This window comes from Durio zibethinus, chromosome 25 (genome assembly GCF_047325235.1).
Source record: "Durio zibethinus cultivar Kanyao isolate XHJ-2024 chromosome 25, ASM4732523v1, whole genome shotgun sequence".
NCBI classification, from domain to species: domain Eukaryota; kingdom Viridiplantae; phylum Streptophyta; class Magnoliopsida; order Malvales; family Malvaceae; genus Durio; species Durio zibethinus.
Genome location: NC_143186.1, coordinates 19,689,016 through 19,705,298, shown reverse-complemented (window position 1 = coordinate 19,705,298; position 16,283 = coordinate 19,689,016). Strand labels below are relative to the sequence as shown.

At 31.4% G+C, this 16,283-nt stretch overlaps 2 protein-coding genes across 3 annotated transcripts; one reads left to right on the top strand and one right to left on the bottom strand.

Annotated features, from left to right (window-relative positions):
* The first annotated feature begins 2,185 nt into the window (after window positions 1-2,185).
* Window positions 2,186-7,504, top strand: LOC111275587 (nudix hydrolase 10-like). Of its 2 annotated transcripts, none has more exons than XM_089754179.1 (10): window positions 2,186-2,387; window positions 3,626-3,815; window positions 4,215-4,280; window positions 4,473-4,610; window positions 5,242-5,319; window positions 5,415-5,465; window positions 5,562-5,596; window positions 6,300-6,408; window positions 6,904-7,094; window positions 7,284-7,504. In XM_089754179.1, the coding sequence occupies exons 2-10, from the start codon at window positions 3,627-3,629 to the stop codon at window positions 7,333-7,335; spliced, it is 909 nt and encodes a 302-aa protein (XP_089610305.1). In that variant the 5' UTR covers window positions 2,186-2,387; window position 3,626; the 3' UTR covers window positions 7,336-7,504. The 2 variants fall into 2 exon arrangements, with proteins under 2 accessions (XP_089610305.1, XP_022716739.2); XM_022861004.2 differs by lacking the exon at window positions 2,186-2,387 and adding an exon at window positions 3,407-3,519.
* Window positions 7,505-9,904: 2,400 nt separating this feature from the next.
* Window positions 9,905-13,024, bottom strand: FLA1 (FASCICLIN-like arabinogalactan 1). Its single transcript, XM_022862147.2, has 2 exons — window positions 11,810-13,024; window positions 9,905-10,784 (listed from the first exon to the last, which is right to left on the bottom strand). Exons 1-2 carry the CDS (start codon window positions 12,455-12,457, stop codon window positions 10,188-10,190), a joined length of 1,245 nt encoding a protein of 414 aa, XP_022717882.1. The 5' UTR covers window positions 12,458-13,024; the 3' UTR covers window positions 9,905-10,187.
* Window positions 13,025-16,283: the final 3,259 nt, after the last annotated feature.

The window sequence follows — 16,283 nt, the reverse complement described above, 5'->3', positions numbered from 1 at the left end:
CACTTTAAAATTTTAATAAAAATTATAAATAAATTTAATAAAATAAAATATATATTTAATATTTTCATATTAATACGAATTGTGACATATAATTTTTGTATAAAATATTATATTAATACACAAATTATTAAATTTTATACGACATAAATATAAAAATTTTCAAATTTATTTAATAGTTAGAAAATATAAGCATGATTTTTCGTTCTTTTATTACATTTAGTGTATAGAAAAGATGTCTTTTTGTGTGAAGTTAACGTCCAATTTTATCATTGTATTTTAATAATTTATTGAATTTTATTATCGAATTTTTTAGTTTTTGAACAAAAAATGACCAAATTGACAAAAAATTGTCACTTGTAGTAATGAAATCCATACAATATTTCAATAAAATTAAAAATGTAATGAAAAAATTCAATAAAATTAAATTATAATAACAAAAATTTAATATTAAACATTAAATCATGATATAATGATTGATGACCTAAATCCTAAAAAAGTTTCACTGTAAATTGCCACGAACACGAAAGGGAGGTTTCTTGAAAAATATACTCCTTTCATTTCAAATTGAATTGGTTTTATAAACAAATCCCCAATATGTGATTAGGAAAAATACTTTTTTTCTCATCCCGAATTATTTGAATGTTACTAATTTTCACGATTTTTAATGTTAAAAATTAAAAAGAAAATTTATAAAAAATAATTTTAAAATATAAAAAGTAAAAATTTTAAATGTTAAAAAAAAAAAAAGATATCATTTTGATACATTCCAAAAAAAATGGATAAAAAATAGAACGGAAGAAATAATATAAATTCATATATTATGAGATTTTAGTTTAAAATTTAATAATTTAAAAAAAAATTTTAATCTACCCTTAAACCTTTTATTTTATTATTTATCTTATTTAAAAAAATATTACACGCATAAATTTTATTGAATCTGTAATTTTTAAGTATCAATTTTAATAACATATTAATTGATCAAAAGAATAATCAGCAAAATTTAATAATTTAAAGATGTTTATATAGTAATGTAGTCTATTTCTCAGCAACTAACTTGATGGCAGCATCTATAGTTTCAAATAAATATAATCAAAATTAAAAAAGAACGATGATGCTAATAGTTATAAAAAAAAAAACAAAAGAAAAAGGTGATTGAATTGAATAAATTGAAAAGTTGGTGAATGAAACTATGACTGGTTTCAAACATTCTTTCTTAAGCCTTGTTAAAAAAGTTAAAAGTCTCCTCTAACCATACTTAAATCAAATAACTGTCATAATCAAAATCTTCCCGGTTGACACTTTAATGCGAAATATATATATGTTCAAGTTTAAGTACAAATATGCCCCTAAAACACTCTATTATATGCAATAATTTAAGCAAAGGTGTTCATGGGTTAATATTTAATATTAATAATTTATATATTTTATTTAAATTCAGTTCAAGTTTCAATTTTGAGTCGTAAAATTTTTTTAAATCTGATACAAATTAAAAAATAAATTTTAAATTTATTCATTAAATTTAATTTATATAATAAAATATTAAAAAATGATTGAATTAAATTTAATAAAATTATATTTACTTTACATATATATAAATTAAAATTAAAAATTAAAAATAAAAATAAAAATTAATAAATGTATATAATTATTATTTTATTTTTATACATATAAATTAATTTATATATAATTTACATATATATATAAATAAATAATTTATATAAATATAAATTTGGATCAGATTAAATCATATTTAAACTTTAAATATTTTATTTAAAATTTAATCTAAAATTTAAGTGAATCTAAAATAAAATTAAAATTCGTTTAATAAATTTTAATTTTTTATCTAAAATTTTTTTTAAAATTTTGAAATTTAATCTGACTCTAGAACAATCGTATTTTCAGGGGTTGTCCGTAACTTAACTATATTTTCAAAATAAGTGGCTAATAATCCTCCAGCATTTCATTGCTCTCGCCGGTCTCTCTCTGTACATCTGCCACGTAAGCAAAAGCCAATGAAGGCGGCTGAAGGACGGGGCCCACATTACGTTGAGACAGGATTTTATTGGCCCAAAAAACGAATGGATGTACGTCAGCACCCACTTGATCGCACCATAGTTTTCCCCGCATAAATGAACAAAATGCAAAGCCCAACTATAAATAGCAACGCGCTAAAGCGGTGACAACCAGTACGCCTTTTTTCAAACGTCTCGAATTATTGTTCCATTTATTTTTCCTTCGTTTTCCATTTCTAAGAAAGATTCAAAATCCGAATCTCAATATCTTTTTCAATTATTATTATTATTTATTTACTTATTGATTAACACTGTGATTGTCCTTTGGCTTCAAAACGCTGCGATTCTTGGCTCGCGCTGTTCATTGATCAGCAGGTGATAAAGCTGACATTGATTTTGTATTTTGATGATGAATTTTTTTGTGTTCGGTTGTGCTAAATTGTTAATGACTGTCAGTCAATAGCAGATTTTTAGTAATAATTTTTAATTATTTTTTGAATTTGAAGATTACCTTTATTAGCTCTTATTTGAGAAATTTGAGTGTAACGTGCTTAACTCGTTCGGAGATAAAAATTTTCCTTCATTTTCTGGTTTGTCAAACAGAGTGTTTTTCATTTTCTCTACTTCAAATTTGGAGCCAAACGGAGTTTTCACGTTATCTTCATCCTTTATTTTATTTTTCTTCTTTTTTTTTTGTTATTGAATTGATTTAAATTGATGGTGAAATATATTACACTTAGAGCTCATGTAATATAAAAGAGTTTATACATACATGTTATATCATTTGAGCTCAAAAATTTAAAATATTGAATTCTTAAATCTTACGTATATATAAGATATTTTATTTAAATTTTTTAATGATATAAAATTTTTTATTTATATATGAATCATTGGATTCTTAAATCTTATGTATATATAAGATATTTTATTTAAATTTTTTAATGATATAAAATTTTTTATTTATATATGAATCATTTCAATGATCTTTTTCGTTTATTTGTTAGTTCGAAATCAAGTTTCATCTTGAAATCCGTATAAATAAGTTTTATCAACACAATTTTTTCGTACTCTTATCACCCCTTCCGAACATAAATATCTAGTCTTTTATTGGTTAGCCAAACAGAGTCTTATCCTAGCTCAGTAGTTCGTCAAACAGAGTGTTTTTCATTTTCACTACTTCAAATTTGGAGCCAAACGGAGTTTTCACATTATCTTCATCCTTTATCTTTTTTTTTTTTTCCTTTTTTTTATTGAATTGATTTAAATATGTAGTTTTATTGGTTAGCCAAACAGAGTCTTATCCTAGCTCAGTAGTCGTGCTTGAACTGCTTTTATTATTTTATATTTTGCTTATTTTTGTGCGCGTGCATGCGCACCGATCGTGATGCGCGTGCACTGGATCATGTATGTGCTTACATAAGCATGATGTATGAAAGTATATATATGTATTGAATGGATGTTAAATGTATATATCATGTATTTGTGCAATCACTTACGTATGTGTCATGTATGTATTTGATGTCCAAAGAATTTAATTTCTTTTATTTTGGTATCTCATTTAGGGAATTGATTTTAAGAATTTGAATTTGATGTTTTATTGATGGTTGGAACAGGATGTCGATTTCAGAGGGCTTATCCGATGTAGTTGGAAGCCAGGTGTGCAGCAATGGAGTTTGGCATGCTGAATTGCTTCCATCTATCAATGATGAACATGGAGGAGTCATCGTGGAAATGAAGGAGCATGTGGACTCTGACACCTTTGTTACTTTGCTCAGAGCTTCCATATTGCATTGGAGGCAACAGGTTGAATAATGCAATTGATACCTTCTTTGTTAGCTTTTGTGATTTTAACGGAACATGATTGGGAGATAACTCTAATCTTGAATTGTTTTAGCTGATCTCAACTGGTAAATGTTCATCTGGAGCCACCAGTTTTATTCTCTCTGTTGAGGATTTTTGTGAAGTAACAACGAGGAAGTGTGATTTTAGTAGATTCTGATCTAACTAAGTTATCAATTGGTGTTTTTTGGTGATTGTGATTTGAACAAAATGAACAAATCCTTGCTTTAATTATTGCTGCTCGGATTCTTAGTTGCATAATCAAGTTATTCATCATCTTCTAGAAACTTGATGTAAGGGTTTTAAGTTTCTTGGTTTTACTTTTACAGTGTATATCCATAACATTTGGAATTCACTATGCAGGGTAAAAAGGGAGTCTGGATAAAATTGCCTATTGGGCTTGTACATCTAGTTGAAACTGCAGTGAAGGTAATCTATGCTAATATTATGCCCTTGCCTAGTCCGAACTTGTAGAACAAAACTTTGAATTTATGTTTTAGCTTTGTTGGATATTGAAATTTGATATTGTTAAACTTTTCTGTTGCCCTTTTCATCTCTTGATGTTGATAATTATGATGTTTTGCTTGTCAAGTTCTTTGAAACACATTACATTGATTTTAGGAGGGGTTTAGATACCACCATGCTGAACCAAGTTACCTCATGCTCGTTTTTTGGATTCCTGAGACACCTAACACTATCCCTGCAAATGCAACACACCGAGTAGGCATTGGAGCTATTATCTTGAATCATAAAAGAGAGGTATTCCCTTAACTTCATTTTGTTTTAATTTTTTTAAAGCAAAAGATTAATTGATTCTTTATGCTGTGAATGTTGAGCTTGTTAATTGGTTTCTTCCCTTTGGTCCTTCCTGCTAAATTTTTTGCTTATAAGTTTCACCTGGTCCACTGGAATCTGGTCAGTGGTTAGACTGCTGACTGATATTATTGTAGAGGACACATTTTCTAATAGATTATGTATCCCTTACAGGCAATGGATTCGAACCTTGGTTTTGCATTCCAAAGGTTTCATACATCCCAAAGCTTACCTCTTCGAATGTTCAAACTCTAAGTCATCAAATTTACCATAATGCCAAATAGAAAGATACAATATTCGACCTAATAAGTTATATGTAACTGATGCAGCGGTTCAGAAGCTCATGCTCACATCTACATGGAGTTTCTATCCGCAGATTCACATGTTGCTTGTCATCTGAGTTTTCTTAGCAGAACTCTACATTTTTCTTATCTATATGAGTGTAACCCCACAATCTAGCCTTTTTCCTAAGTGTACACTTGTTATAAGTAATGATAGTATAGAACTTTTGTTTTCAGTTTAATCAAGCCTTTTTCTTTCATATCTGCTTCTAAATATGAATCTTCTTGGCTGATAGGTGCTTGTAGTTCAGGAAAAGAGTGGTCCTTTTCGAGGAACGGGCATATGGAAAGTTCCTACTGGGGTTGTTGAAGAGGTATGTCCCAGCATGCCATCATGAGGATTTTCACATCACCTAAAAAACTAAATTCATGTTGCTATCAAATAATAAATGAGATCTTATACAAACAGGGCGAGGATATTTTCATGGCAGCTATAAGAGAAGTAAAAGAAGAGACAGGAGTAAGTGATGATTGATGAGTATGTATAAATATTTTTTGTTTTTAAGTCTAGTATTAAACACAAGTATGTGGAGACCTCTAATTTTTCCTTTTTCAGATTGACACAGAATTTGTGGAGGTCCTAGGATTCAGGTACAATGTTTGCATGAGTAAAACGTCTTCTTGTCTTTAGGCTGCACAATTATATCTCAATAATTTCAGTTATACATCTATAACTTACATCACATATGTTACCAATCATGCTATGCTTCCCTCAAAACCCCATGTCTTTTTTTCAGGACAGTTTGACATTGTGTTGGTTGGGAAAACCTAAAAAGCACTGCTTCTTATATTAATAATTCCTGAAAAGGGAAAAAATAGTTTTCGCTCCATTATATATATGGCCTATATTGATCCCATAAATTGTGATTGGTTAAAAGGCATTTCCAAAAACTAATAAGAAAATACCCCTTTGATTTCACTATTATTTTTTGAGTCACTCTAGTTAGAATTGGCCAATGGTTGTGGAAATGTGGCCGTAAATCTAAAATGACAGGCATGAAAGATTCAGATGAGATAATAGTTACAGACATACCAGGTTGTGTAAAATTGGGCTGGTTTTTCAAAAATGTGGATATGGCGAGTATATATAGTACAGTTTTTTGATGAGCATGAATTGTGTTCACGAGCTTCCATGAAAATACTACTCTAAGTCAACAACTCCTAACCCATTTGTGTGGATTGTTCTTCAAACTTTGTTGACATTGCTTTTCCCAGATTTATATCATCTTATGTACCCTATCATATACCAGGCTTTAGTAAATTCTTTATTTTGACATCCGTTTATTAAATTCAGGCAATCACACAGGACATTCTTCGAGAAGTCAGATCTATTTTTCATATGCATGTTGCGTCCACTATCCTTTGACATTCAGGAGCAAGAGTTGGAAATTGAGGCAGCCCAGGTACGACTCATGTTGTTGTGCGCTATTTCCTTCATTCAGTAACTAGTCTTGAACTAAGAGTATGTACAAGTATACCAGCACTTTTCACAGACCTGATACATGTAGGCCTACCACTTATTTTTAACAATGTTAAGAAACACAAGTTTGAGTCAAATTGCAATAAAGTCTCTAACTTGCTGCTTCGATTGTAGTTACTTTTCAGAGCAAAATATTAGCTCTAGATGAGATAGTTTCTGTTGGCAAAGGCATTTCCTTTTCAACTTAAAACATTGTGACTTAGCATTAGCCCCCCAACCCCCTCCTGACAGAAAAAGAAAAGATACTATACTCCTGTCCACAGCATGCTTGCCTCGGATTGTTGTTTAGTAATTTAGTCTTTGTTGCTATCTTAAGGTGAATGTTCATTACCTTGCTTAAGAGTGAAGAAGCCAGGATTTCATGCGTGCATTTGCCAAACATCTTTCTTCTCATATGTTTGCCCCTTTTTTCCCACAGTGGATGCCTTATGAAGAATATGCAGCTCAACCTTTCGCCCAGAAGCATGAGCTTTTCTTACACATTAATGAATTATGCTTAGCAAAGGTAGACAGAAGCTATGCTGGGTTTTCTCCGCAGCCTACAATATCAATTTTCAGTGACCAACCATCTTCCCTTTATTTTAACAAGCGGGATCTGGACAAGTCAAGGTCTGCTAACAACCCTGAACAGTAAAATTGGGTTGATGATACCATAGCATCTGCTAGGCAACTCTATTTTTGTTTCTATTTATTAATCCTTTATTTCTCCATCCTGTCTTTAACTCTTTCTGATAAAGAAAAAGTGCAACGGTGGCAAAAAGGTCTTAGTTATCATCTCTTATGTAATTTGGTTTACAGACTACAGATCATATGTCTGACCATGCGGACAATGAATGGGAACAGCATCTGAATATGCCCAATTTAGACATAGCTTTGCTACAAGAAATAATTATACGAGGTAATTTTAGCATCTTTTCCCTTTGGGATCAAATTTGCTTACATTTGGATTGTTGCAAAAATTTATGTATTACTATAGTCAATATATGTTGACATGAATAACACAATAGTGTTTTGTATTACATTTTTTAGATGTGCCTACCTTTGATGGTCTTTTTAAATAATTTATGCTGAAAATCATCGTCTAATAACTAATATGGCAGTATATTACTATCCTTGTTGCAATCTTCTCTTCCCCCTCCCATCAACACCTTAGAATTCACGGCAATCCTTGTTTTTTGTAGTTTATTTACATTATTTATGACAGATGATTGTAGAAATGGAATGACACATATTACCCTTGATATCCTAGCTTGATTTTCCTCCTTGTTACAACTTCCTTTGCTTTTGGTATGGTTTTATGTTTAACAGGCATTTTTGGTGTCTGAAAAAATTTATCTGCTTGTTACTCATATTCTTAGAGGGCTATTCCTTTTATGTGATTGATCTTTAAATTAGTTGACATGTAGACTTGATTTCATATGTTTGTCATCCTTAGTTCAGAATATTTTCAAAATAATCCTATCAAGTTGTTGACGTAGAACACCCTTAAAACATTGATCAGTTAAAAGAGATCAATCAGGTTAAAAGAGAAATGATTTGTCTTCACCTTTGGATCCATCCAAACTAGTTAAGCTTCTAGACTGCCTCTTCATAACAATGACAGGTGGTCTGCCAGGCGGCAAAAAACCCAGGAATGCAGAAGAAAAAGATGAAAGATCTAAGCAAACCCTGTAGAGAGAGCCTCAGGTTATAAGTGTCGTACTTTCTTCAATCCCATAGAACTCACAGATTGTCAGAATCACTCCCCTGAATAAACAATCACTTTCTGCATCTTTTCTGAAGTGAAACTTCTTTAGTCAAGGTTGAATATGTGTCCAGCATTTGTCTTCCTTGTGGCACTTTTGATATCTGCCTTCGACCTTAATTACATGGTTTTAGGGGATGATTCTAGTGAAGTCTTGCCTTCACCAACTCTTTGCTTGAATTGCACAGTATGTCAACATCCCTGCCATCCTCTCCCACCAACCTCGCCTCTCTCTGGTTATCCTTCATATGGAGCCTCTCCACCACCCCCATCTTTGTCTGTCTATCCTTCATATAGAACTCCACCTCCACCATCACGTCCAGTTCAAGCCAACTGTCCACCAGCTCCGCTGCGGTGCTGCCAGTACCCCTCCCATCCAAATCCCTATGATTATGTGCCTCTTGATGACCATTCACCAACCCCTTATTTGCCCCTTTCCACCTTTTCCATTGTAATACTGTTGTTGTCATTTGCTGTTTTGTTCTAGCTCTACGCACTAATTTTCTAGTTTTGTCATCACCAAGTACAGAATATCTCAAAAAAAAAAAAAGTTGTTTGTAATAACGTCAAGGTAATCTTCAATAAGCTTCTAGTTTCATCACCTCTGAGCATGTAATTGTGTTAATGATTTGATGCTGCTGTTTTTCAGCACTAGAGTTACCTTTCCTCGTCTGAATTATCATTCTATGAATTGTTTTGCGGTTTATGCATGTTCATGTGAATTCGGATCAAATCAAGTTAGGTTTGGATTTTAAATATTTTATTTAAAATTTGACTCAAAATTTAAATAGATTTAAAAGTTATATCCAAATTCATTTAATGAGTTATAATTTTTTGTTTAAATCTTTGACGGGTAATTCGACCTATTTGTGATGCAAGGCACTAGTGTATTGTCTGCCAAGTAGCAGAAACATCTTAGTTTTCATTCACCACCTGGCAGACTGTATTGTCCTTTATTAACTTGGATCCAAATAGCTTTCTGACTTCACTTTTCACACAATGCCAAGGATTAGAAAACTTTATCTTATACTTGTTCACAAACTTTTATCCTCCCGTAGGGTACTGCAATTCTTTTACTCTTTGCTTAGAAACTCCTAGATTTGTGGGACTCGTGCCAAATGGCTTAATGAGGTTTTTAAGTCTTTGTTCCCTGCCATTGTTTGCTATCCGGTGCGGGCTCTACTTATTACTAACGGTACGTTCGACTGGGTTAGATTCCCCCGTGGCCCTGTCCCCTTTATCAGAAGACCAGACCACATGACGTAATTGGAAGAATCTATCCTTCGGGAATTCTTATGAATTCATCAGTTGATGTGGTATTTTCTTTGGTCTTTTACAAACAAAGCACGTCTGTCTTGAAACCAATTAAAAATACCTCCATAGGCAGTGTAGATTAATGTATGATAAGTAATAACCCCTAAAAACTTAAAAGCAATCTAAGGCTTGAACATCCCCCTTTTGACATGTACAATAAGCTAAGATTTTGTAATTCCCTTTTTCTTTGATTCAAAATTCAAAGATGATTAGATGAAGGGTTGGTGATCCTTTCATCTAGTGATCTACCATTTTGTAGCTTGGTCTTTCCTTTAAATGCTGCCGTTTTACTTATATGATCATGTGAACCATTCATAAATGAGTTTGTAATTAAGAAGAGAAGAACATCAAAAGTCAAAACTGCTGGCATAAACCGTGTATTACTAGATCTAAAGGATCTGTCTTTTGACAATAAACAATAATCAAACTTACATCCAGCAAAAAGAAAATAACAAACCTTAATCTATCAAACACAAAAGAAAATACTTTGAAAACTCATCAGACACCAAAACAATATCAAAAAAAAAAAAAAAAACCTAACCACGCTGAAGGTAAGTAATAAATTTGGCAATAAGAGGCATCACTTATTTCTCCAGAATATAAAAATGAAATGAAAAAAGGAAGACAAAATTAAACTAGAAAACTTACAGCAGCAAAAACACAAACAAGAAGCTCAATCCAACACCAACAAACCTTCCACCCATAAAACTCACAGCAGTATTATTATCAGCTGTCTGATCAGCTGCGTCACCATCTGGTGAATCAGCCGGTGCATCTGATGCTGGTGTCGCTGCTGACTTGGACTTGGACTTGGATTTGGATTTGGATCCCTTGGGTGCATCTGCTGCCTCCTCTGGGGCTGGGGCTGGGGCTGGGGCTGGAGTCGGAGCTGCCTTGAACAATTCTCTAGGCATCAAGACTTTATCAATTGTATAAATTGCAACGGGCTGCTCATCCAGTAAAGTCCCAGTTATTTTGACAGTGTTGACCTTGGTCTTTAGTGTCACTTCTTCGCCCTCATTTTGCACGGTGAAATCAAACTTGCTAGCTCCATCTGTAGCCAATGTGTTCATGAGTCCATTGTTGGATTTCAACATGGATAAAGATTGGTACACTGGCACACCAAAAAATTCAAGGAAAGATGCTTTCCCTGAGGCTGTCAAGTTCTTGTACTTTGGGAAAAAGGCTTTAAATGCATCATCCAGAGGGCAGAACACAGTCAATCCTCCATTAACATTGTCCTACAATCAAGCACGGTAACATGTTCATTATTCAAAAACCCTTTACCATAAAATTTTCGAAGGGAGAAAATCCAAGATAAATTTAGAGATTATGAAGTAACAAACAAGCAAAATGTCAATAACTTTTATACTACAATATAATTCACACAGATCTCTTTCCCCATTTTTACATTTAAATAATTAGCTTCCCTGCAGCTTGACCTGAAGAAACATCCCAAATATGCATAAGATTGCAGAACAGTACCCTTCCTTGGCTGTTTGTTTTTGCTATTACTACTAGCTTCTAACCTATTTTTGTCACAATCACTCCCAAGTTCCAACCACTTAACCTATCTCTAGCTCAACTCCATATCTAAACTACCCCTATCATTGAGTTTATGTGCAGAACAACTGCCTCATGCATTTACTACACGTTTGCTTAATTGGATACCAACAAGCAATTTATCATAAGATCAATCAAAATTATTTATGTAAATTTCCTAATGCGGGATAGTGTTAAATCCAGAAAAAAATGTGCATGTGCCTAGGTCCTAACACTTTAATGCACATTAGCAGTTGGCATCCAACTGGAAAGAAAACAAACCCAGATCTGGATTGCTTTCTCTAGACCTTGTCCAGAAACTCACATGCAAAAACAAAAAAAAATTTTTGCAAAATTTCAAGATGTCATTGTCATACTTTTAAATTAAAAATTACCCACCCACCCTCCAACAAAACCTTGATTTGTGAAAACTAAAATTAGTCAACTAAAGAGTAAAGACAACAGTATCTTAAGCAAATATCATGACTTTTCAATCTACTTTACACTATTTCTTCCACCAGCTCCATTTTAAACCAAAATCCCATCATCATCCCTCAATCAAATGGCCCAAAATAAGCTCTTTCTATCCTTTTCCTCCTTTTCCTCTACCCCATTTATTTCTTTCACCTTCTTTTTCACTAATCAGCCTAAAAAATCAAATCTTCTCAGAAACATTTTAAATCAAATTAATACATTTACATAAAATAACAAATTTTCAGCTTACCTCATATGTTCCCATGGCTTCAGGATTTGCCAAAAGAGTATCAGCAAACACTTTACATCCATGTGCTGACATAATCTCAGTAATATTCAGCTCACTTGGCCCTGGAGAAGGTGCCTCAGCTACAGCAGAAGGCAAAGCCTTGCTGATCTGAATCACAGATATATTGTAAGGAATTTCCTCAACAGATTTAACAAAAAAGGAATCCGCACTTCCGCCATTGTCTTCAGCTCCAAAACCAACTTTCCCACCTTTAAAATCGGTTATATTAACAAATCCTGAGACTCCTGGAGCCACCCCAGTAGCTTGGAACATAGTAGCAGCTAGTGCAGTGCCATTGGTTATTTGGTGAAGCTTCTTGGCACCAAAGTAGTCAAGAAGAACATGAAGGGAAAGGATGTTTTTCAAGGTGTAAATGGAAGGATTTTTAGCTAAGAGAGATGACATGGCAGTGTTGTCTAAGGCAAGAACAGTGATGGTTGTGCGACGGTTGATCTCTTGAGCTAAGTGCGTGAGAGTAAGGTAATGGTTGAATGTTGATAAAGATGGGTGCTTTGCTAGTAGACGTGTTATGTTATGGCCATTTGAGGTTTGGAAGAGAAGAAAAACAGAGAAAATGAGAAGATGAAGAAAATGTTGCCTTTGCTGCATTGTGTTGTTTCTCACTGGTTTAGTTTTCCTTTCTGGGTTCTTTTCTCTTGATGAAGTGAAGGAAAAGAAAAGAGAGTTTTGTAGTGTTTTTGATGCCGGTTATAGGGGAAGTAAGCAAAGTTTAGTGCTTGGAGAGGGGAAAACAGGCTCGGAACGTGCTTAAATTACAAAGGAAGCCACTGTGCTGGTGTTTTTGGGGTTTGAAAGAGTGAGAAAAGGGAGCAGAGGAGGCCTGGTTTTATAGATAGCTTGTGAGTGTGACTTTATAAGGGTGTCTATTATAGATGAAACCAGAAAACTTTGGTTAGTGGAAATGGGTTTAGATTTTGGTTAAATTACCAGGGGAGCCACTAAACATGATCTGGTTTAGAAAAAGTGAGAGAGTGGGGAAGAGAGCAATGGGAAGTGAGACTTTCAGAGTGACAATAGGGGAAAGATGAGACACTGACTACGGTAAGGTTATGTTGGGAGTACTTGGCCACTAGGGCTGGAATTGAGACCAATTGCCACTTAAATAATTTGCATTTATTTACAGTAATAATTTTATGTTTTTAGCTTTAGGAGCAAAGTGATTCGAATCTAGATATTAGACAAATTTAATAGCCCCATCTCTTGTTTCTTTGAATATTTTCTTCAAATCTTTTTATTTTTTTATTTTATAAATGTGTAATGGTCTATTATGTGCATGTGGGTTTCAATAATTAAGCTACAACAACAGCTTTGATTATGGTAAACTTCAACTCCGTTCAACTTTTGGGAACTATGGTTTGAACTTCCATTAAACATTATTAAAAGGGGAAAAAAATAAATGATGGTAAGCATTTGAATCTGTAAGGTGTTTAAGACCAAACCCTTGATTTTAAGCAAACAGCTGCCGGCAAAAAAGGGAGTGCCAAAAAGAGAAAAGAAAAGGAAGGGACTTTGGGAATGAAAATCTAATGAAGATTTGGGATTGAGTAAAGAAGCAGAAGGAAACATGTCACGTGCTGTTAGCATCTCTGCCTCAGAAATCAAGGCATGTTACTAAAGCTTCAGTCTGAGAAAATGGTCACACCAAAAACCATTTTGCAAGCATAGAATAATATTGGCTGTATCCAAAAGAATTTGATCTATTAATGGTAATTTAAAATATAATATGTTAATAGGATATAAATACGATATAAAAATAATATATAAATAAATTTACGTAAAATTTGAATGTAACACTTTATCTCTTATTAGTTGTATATTATAATTAATTTTGAGATATAAGTATTTTAACATCTTTAACTTATGAGATATTTTTTATGAAATAAAATCATGAGATTTAAAATTAAAAAAGATAACATTTTATAAGTTGATGTAAACTGTGACATTTGATATCAAAATTAATTTGATAATATGCTTCGAAATATTAATGTTATGTCACTGCTCAAAAATGCTAATGATACATCAATGAAAATGATAAACCCTCGTTAAAGCAGAGAAAGATATTAAAATCCTAAAAAGAGTTACTAATCCAACATTGATTGAAGGTGCACAATACTTTTAAACTATAAGATCACAATTGATAATGATAGACCTTCATTAGAGTAGAAAAAGATATCATACTCTTAGAGAAGAGTTATCAATCTTACATTGGTTGAAGGTATATATTATTTTTAATTTATGTGACATTTTTGTGAAATAAAATTGTAAGATTTTTGAATCAAAATAAATAATATTTTTATAAGTTGAGTGTGATTTTTCGTATTAATAATAATTATATATTGATTTAATAAGATAAAAAATTGTATTTTATATTTTTTTGTTAATATAAATTGTGATATGTAATTTTTATATAAAATATAATAAAAATATATAAAATTTAATATTTAATGTTATATAAACATAAAAATCACTAAATCTAATTCAACCCACTTTATTTTTTTTATTTAAATTGGTTCATCTTTTTTTAATCAAACAGAGATTATGGATCTTATTAATACACATAATCACGAAAAAAAAGTTTAAAGAGAAACTTTAAACTTCCATGATTATATTAAGGCTTCAATCAAAATAAATGGCTTAGGTTTTTCTAACAAAATTTCATGCTAATCACCAATCGTTGGCCCTCGACGTTGTTGATCCAAAAATTGGATCAATTGCCACCGTCCGATTGATTAACAGATGCCAACTTGACAGTGTCGGCGCAGGATTAAAATGGTCATGACTCCATGAGAAAGTAACCAATCAATTTGGGGTAATACCGTAGTTTGATAAAAATTAGGAGGCCAATTTGGTAAAATCAGGAACTTGAGTTAAGTTTCTATATGTGGGGCCAATGCCACGTGCACCGAAAACAGCCAGGCTGGAAACTTTCAATGAGAGAACTCCAGGTGGACGGCAAGTGATCAGCTTTGCGACGTTAGCGAAAACCTCCACCGACAAAAGACTTCATGGCTTGGTTGTAGGCACGATGACAATTTGACGGTTATGATTCTTCCTGATCTAGCGCTTAACTTTATAACAAACTTACCCCAAAAAATGAATTATTTTATTAAAAGTTTATTTTAATAACTTAACTATTTTTTTTTACATCACATGATAAAAAGTACTATTAAAAATGTTTAATTACACTCAAACATACTAACTTAATTATAAATACATATATTACGCGGTTGATGGGTAAGAAAAATTTTTAAAATTAAAAATTAATTTAAAATTATAATATTTGATTTGATTTGATATATATTTTTTTATTTAATTTAAATTAAACTTAAATGTTAAATATATATTAACTTGAATCGAGAAGTGAAAAATCGAATAGATTATATATTTTTTGTTAGTTTTTATATATTTTTTAAAATTTATAAAATAAAATAATTATTTTATATTTAAATTTATCTAAATATATTTAAAATTATATTAAAATAATATACAAAAAATTAAGTTTAAAAAATCACTAAATCAAATTGATAAAATTTGATTTTATATAATTTAAAATTTAAAATTTTATAATTTTATACATTATTTGAAAAAATCAAATATAATTCTAATCGTTGTCGCCCATAACTATAAATTAAAGAAATATATAATCAAACCTTAAGGGGAGTTGATAAATTTGGATTAGAAATTTTTTTCTCAAAACTATATCTTGGATTCAAAGAAAGCAATAGATGGATTTAAAAAAAAAATAGACAAATCGAATTTTGAACAAAATTTTTCAACGGCTAAACGGATTTGACTCGATCTTATTCACGAACTAAGTTTATTAACCACATAATTAATTATTTTTAGTCCATGGACAAGGTGGCCATTGGATAGCATTAGCAAAAGATGTAATCATTTTATTTTTAGGTTTAACCTATGAGATAATTATTCAATTTGGATGCAATTATAATTAACCAAGGATTAATCAAAGATGAGGGATCCACAATTACAAAAACAATAGGCAAACATCCCACAATATTATGAATTGGATGCCACCATGCTAAAGATTTTCATAACTACAAACAGATCATTGGGAGATGTTTACTTTTAAACATTTTCGATTTTGTTTTTTCACTTAAGATTTTCATATTTAATGCATTCTACACATTTTCTTGCAACGATTAGAAGACAGATGATAAGTTTCGCAATAACTAAAAATCAAAATCAACATTACAAGTGTAAATTAACGTAATTTTGTTGAATTATTTGTAAATTAACAGAATTTTCGTTAAATTATTCTTAAATATATTTAATTTTTATTCATTTATATTCATTTATTAAATTTAACAAACAATTTTAAATAATATTTTTATATTTATTTATTAAATAAATCAAACATAAACAAAAATCTGTTTAATTCATTTATATTTAAAAA

Bases quoted from the DNA above. Each gene is read 5' to 3' on its own strand.
- FLA1 (XM_022862147.2), bottom strand. From the start codon at position 12,457: ATGCAGCAAAGGCAACATTTTCTTCATCTTCTCATTTTCTCTGTTTTT. The intron at 10,785-11,809 runs GTAAGCTGAAAA...GCTTGATTGTAG, and splicing joins AAGCCATGGGAACATATGAG to GACAATGTTAATGGAGGATT.
- LOC111275587 (XM_022861004.2), top strand. From the start codon at position 3,476: ATGTATATATCATGTATTTGTGCAATCACTTACGTATGTGTCAT. The intron at 3,816-4,214 runs GTTGAATAATGC...TTCACTATGCAG, and splicing joins TATTGCATTGGAGGCAACAG to GGTAAAAAGGGAGTCTGGAT. The intron at 4,281-4,472 runs GTAATCTATGCT...CATTGATTTTAG, and splicing joins TAGTTGAAACTGCAGTGAAG to GAGGGGTTTAGATACCACCA.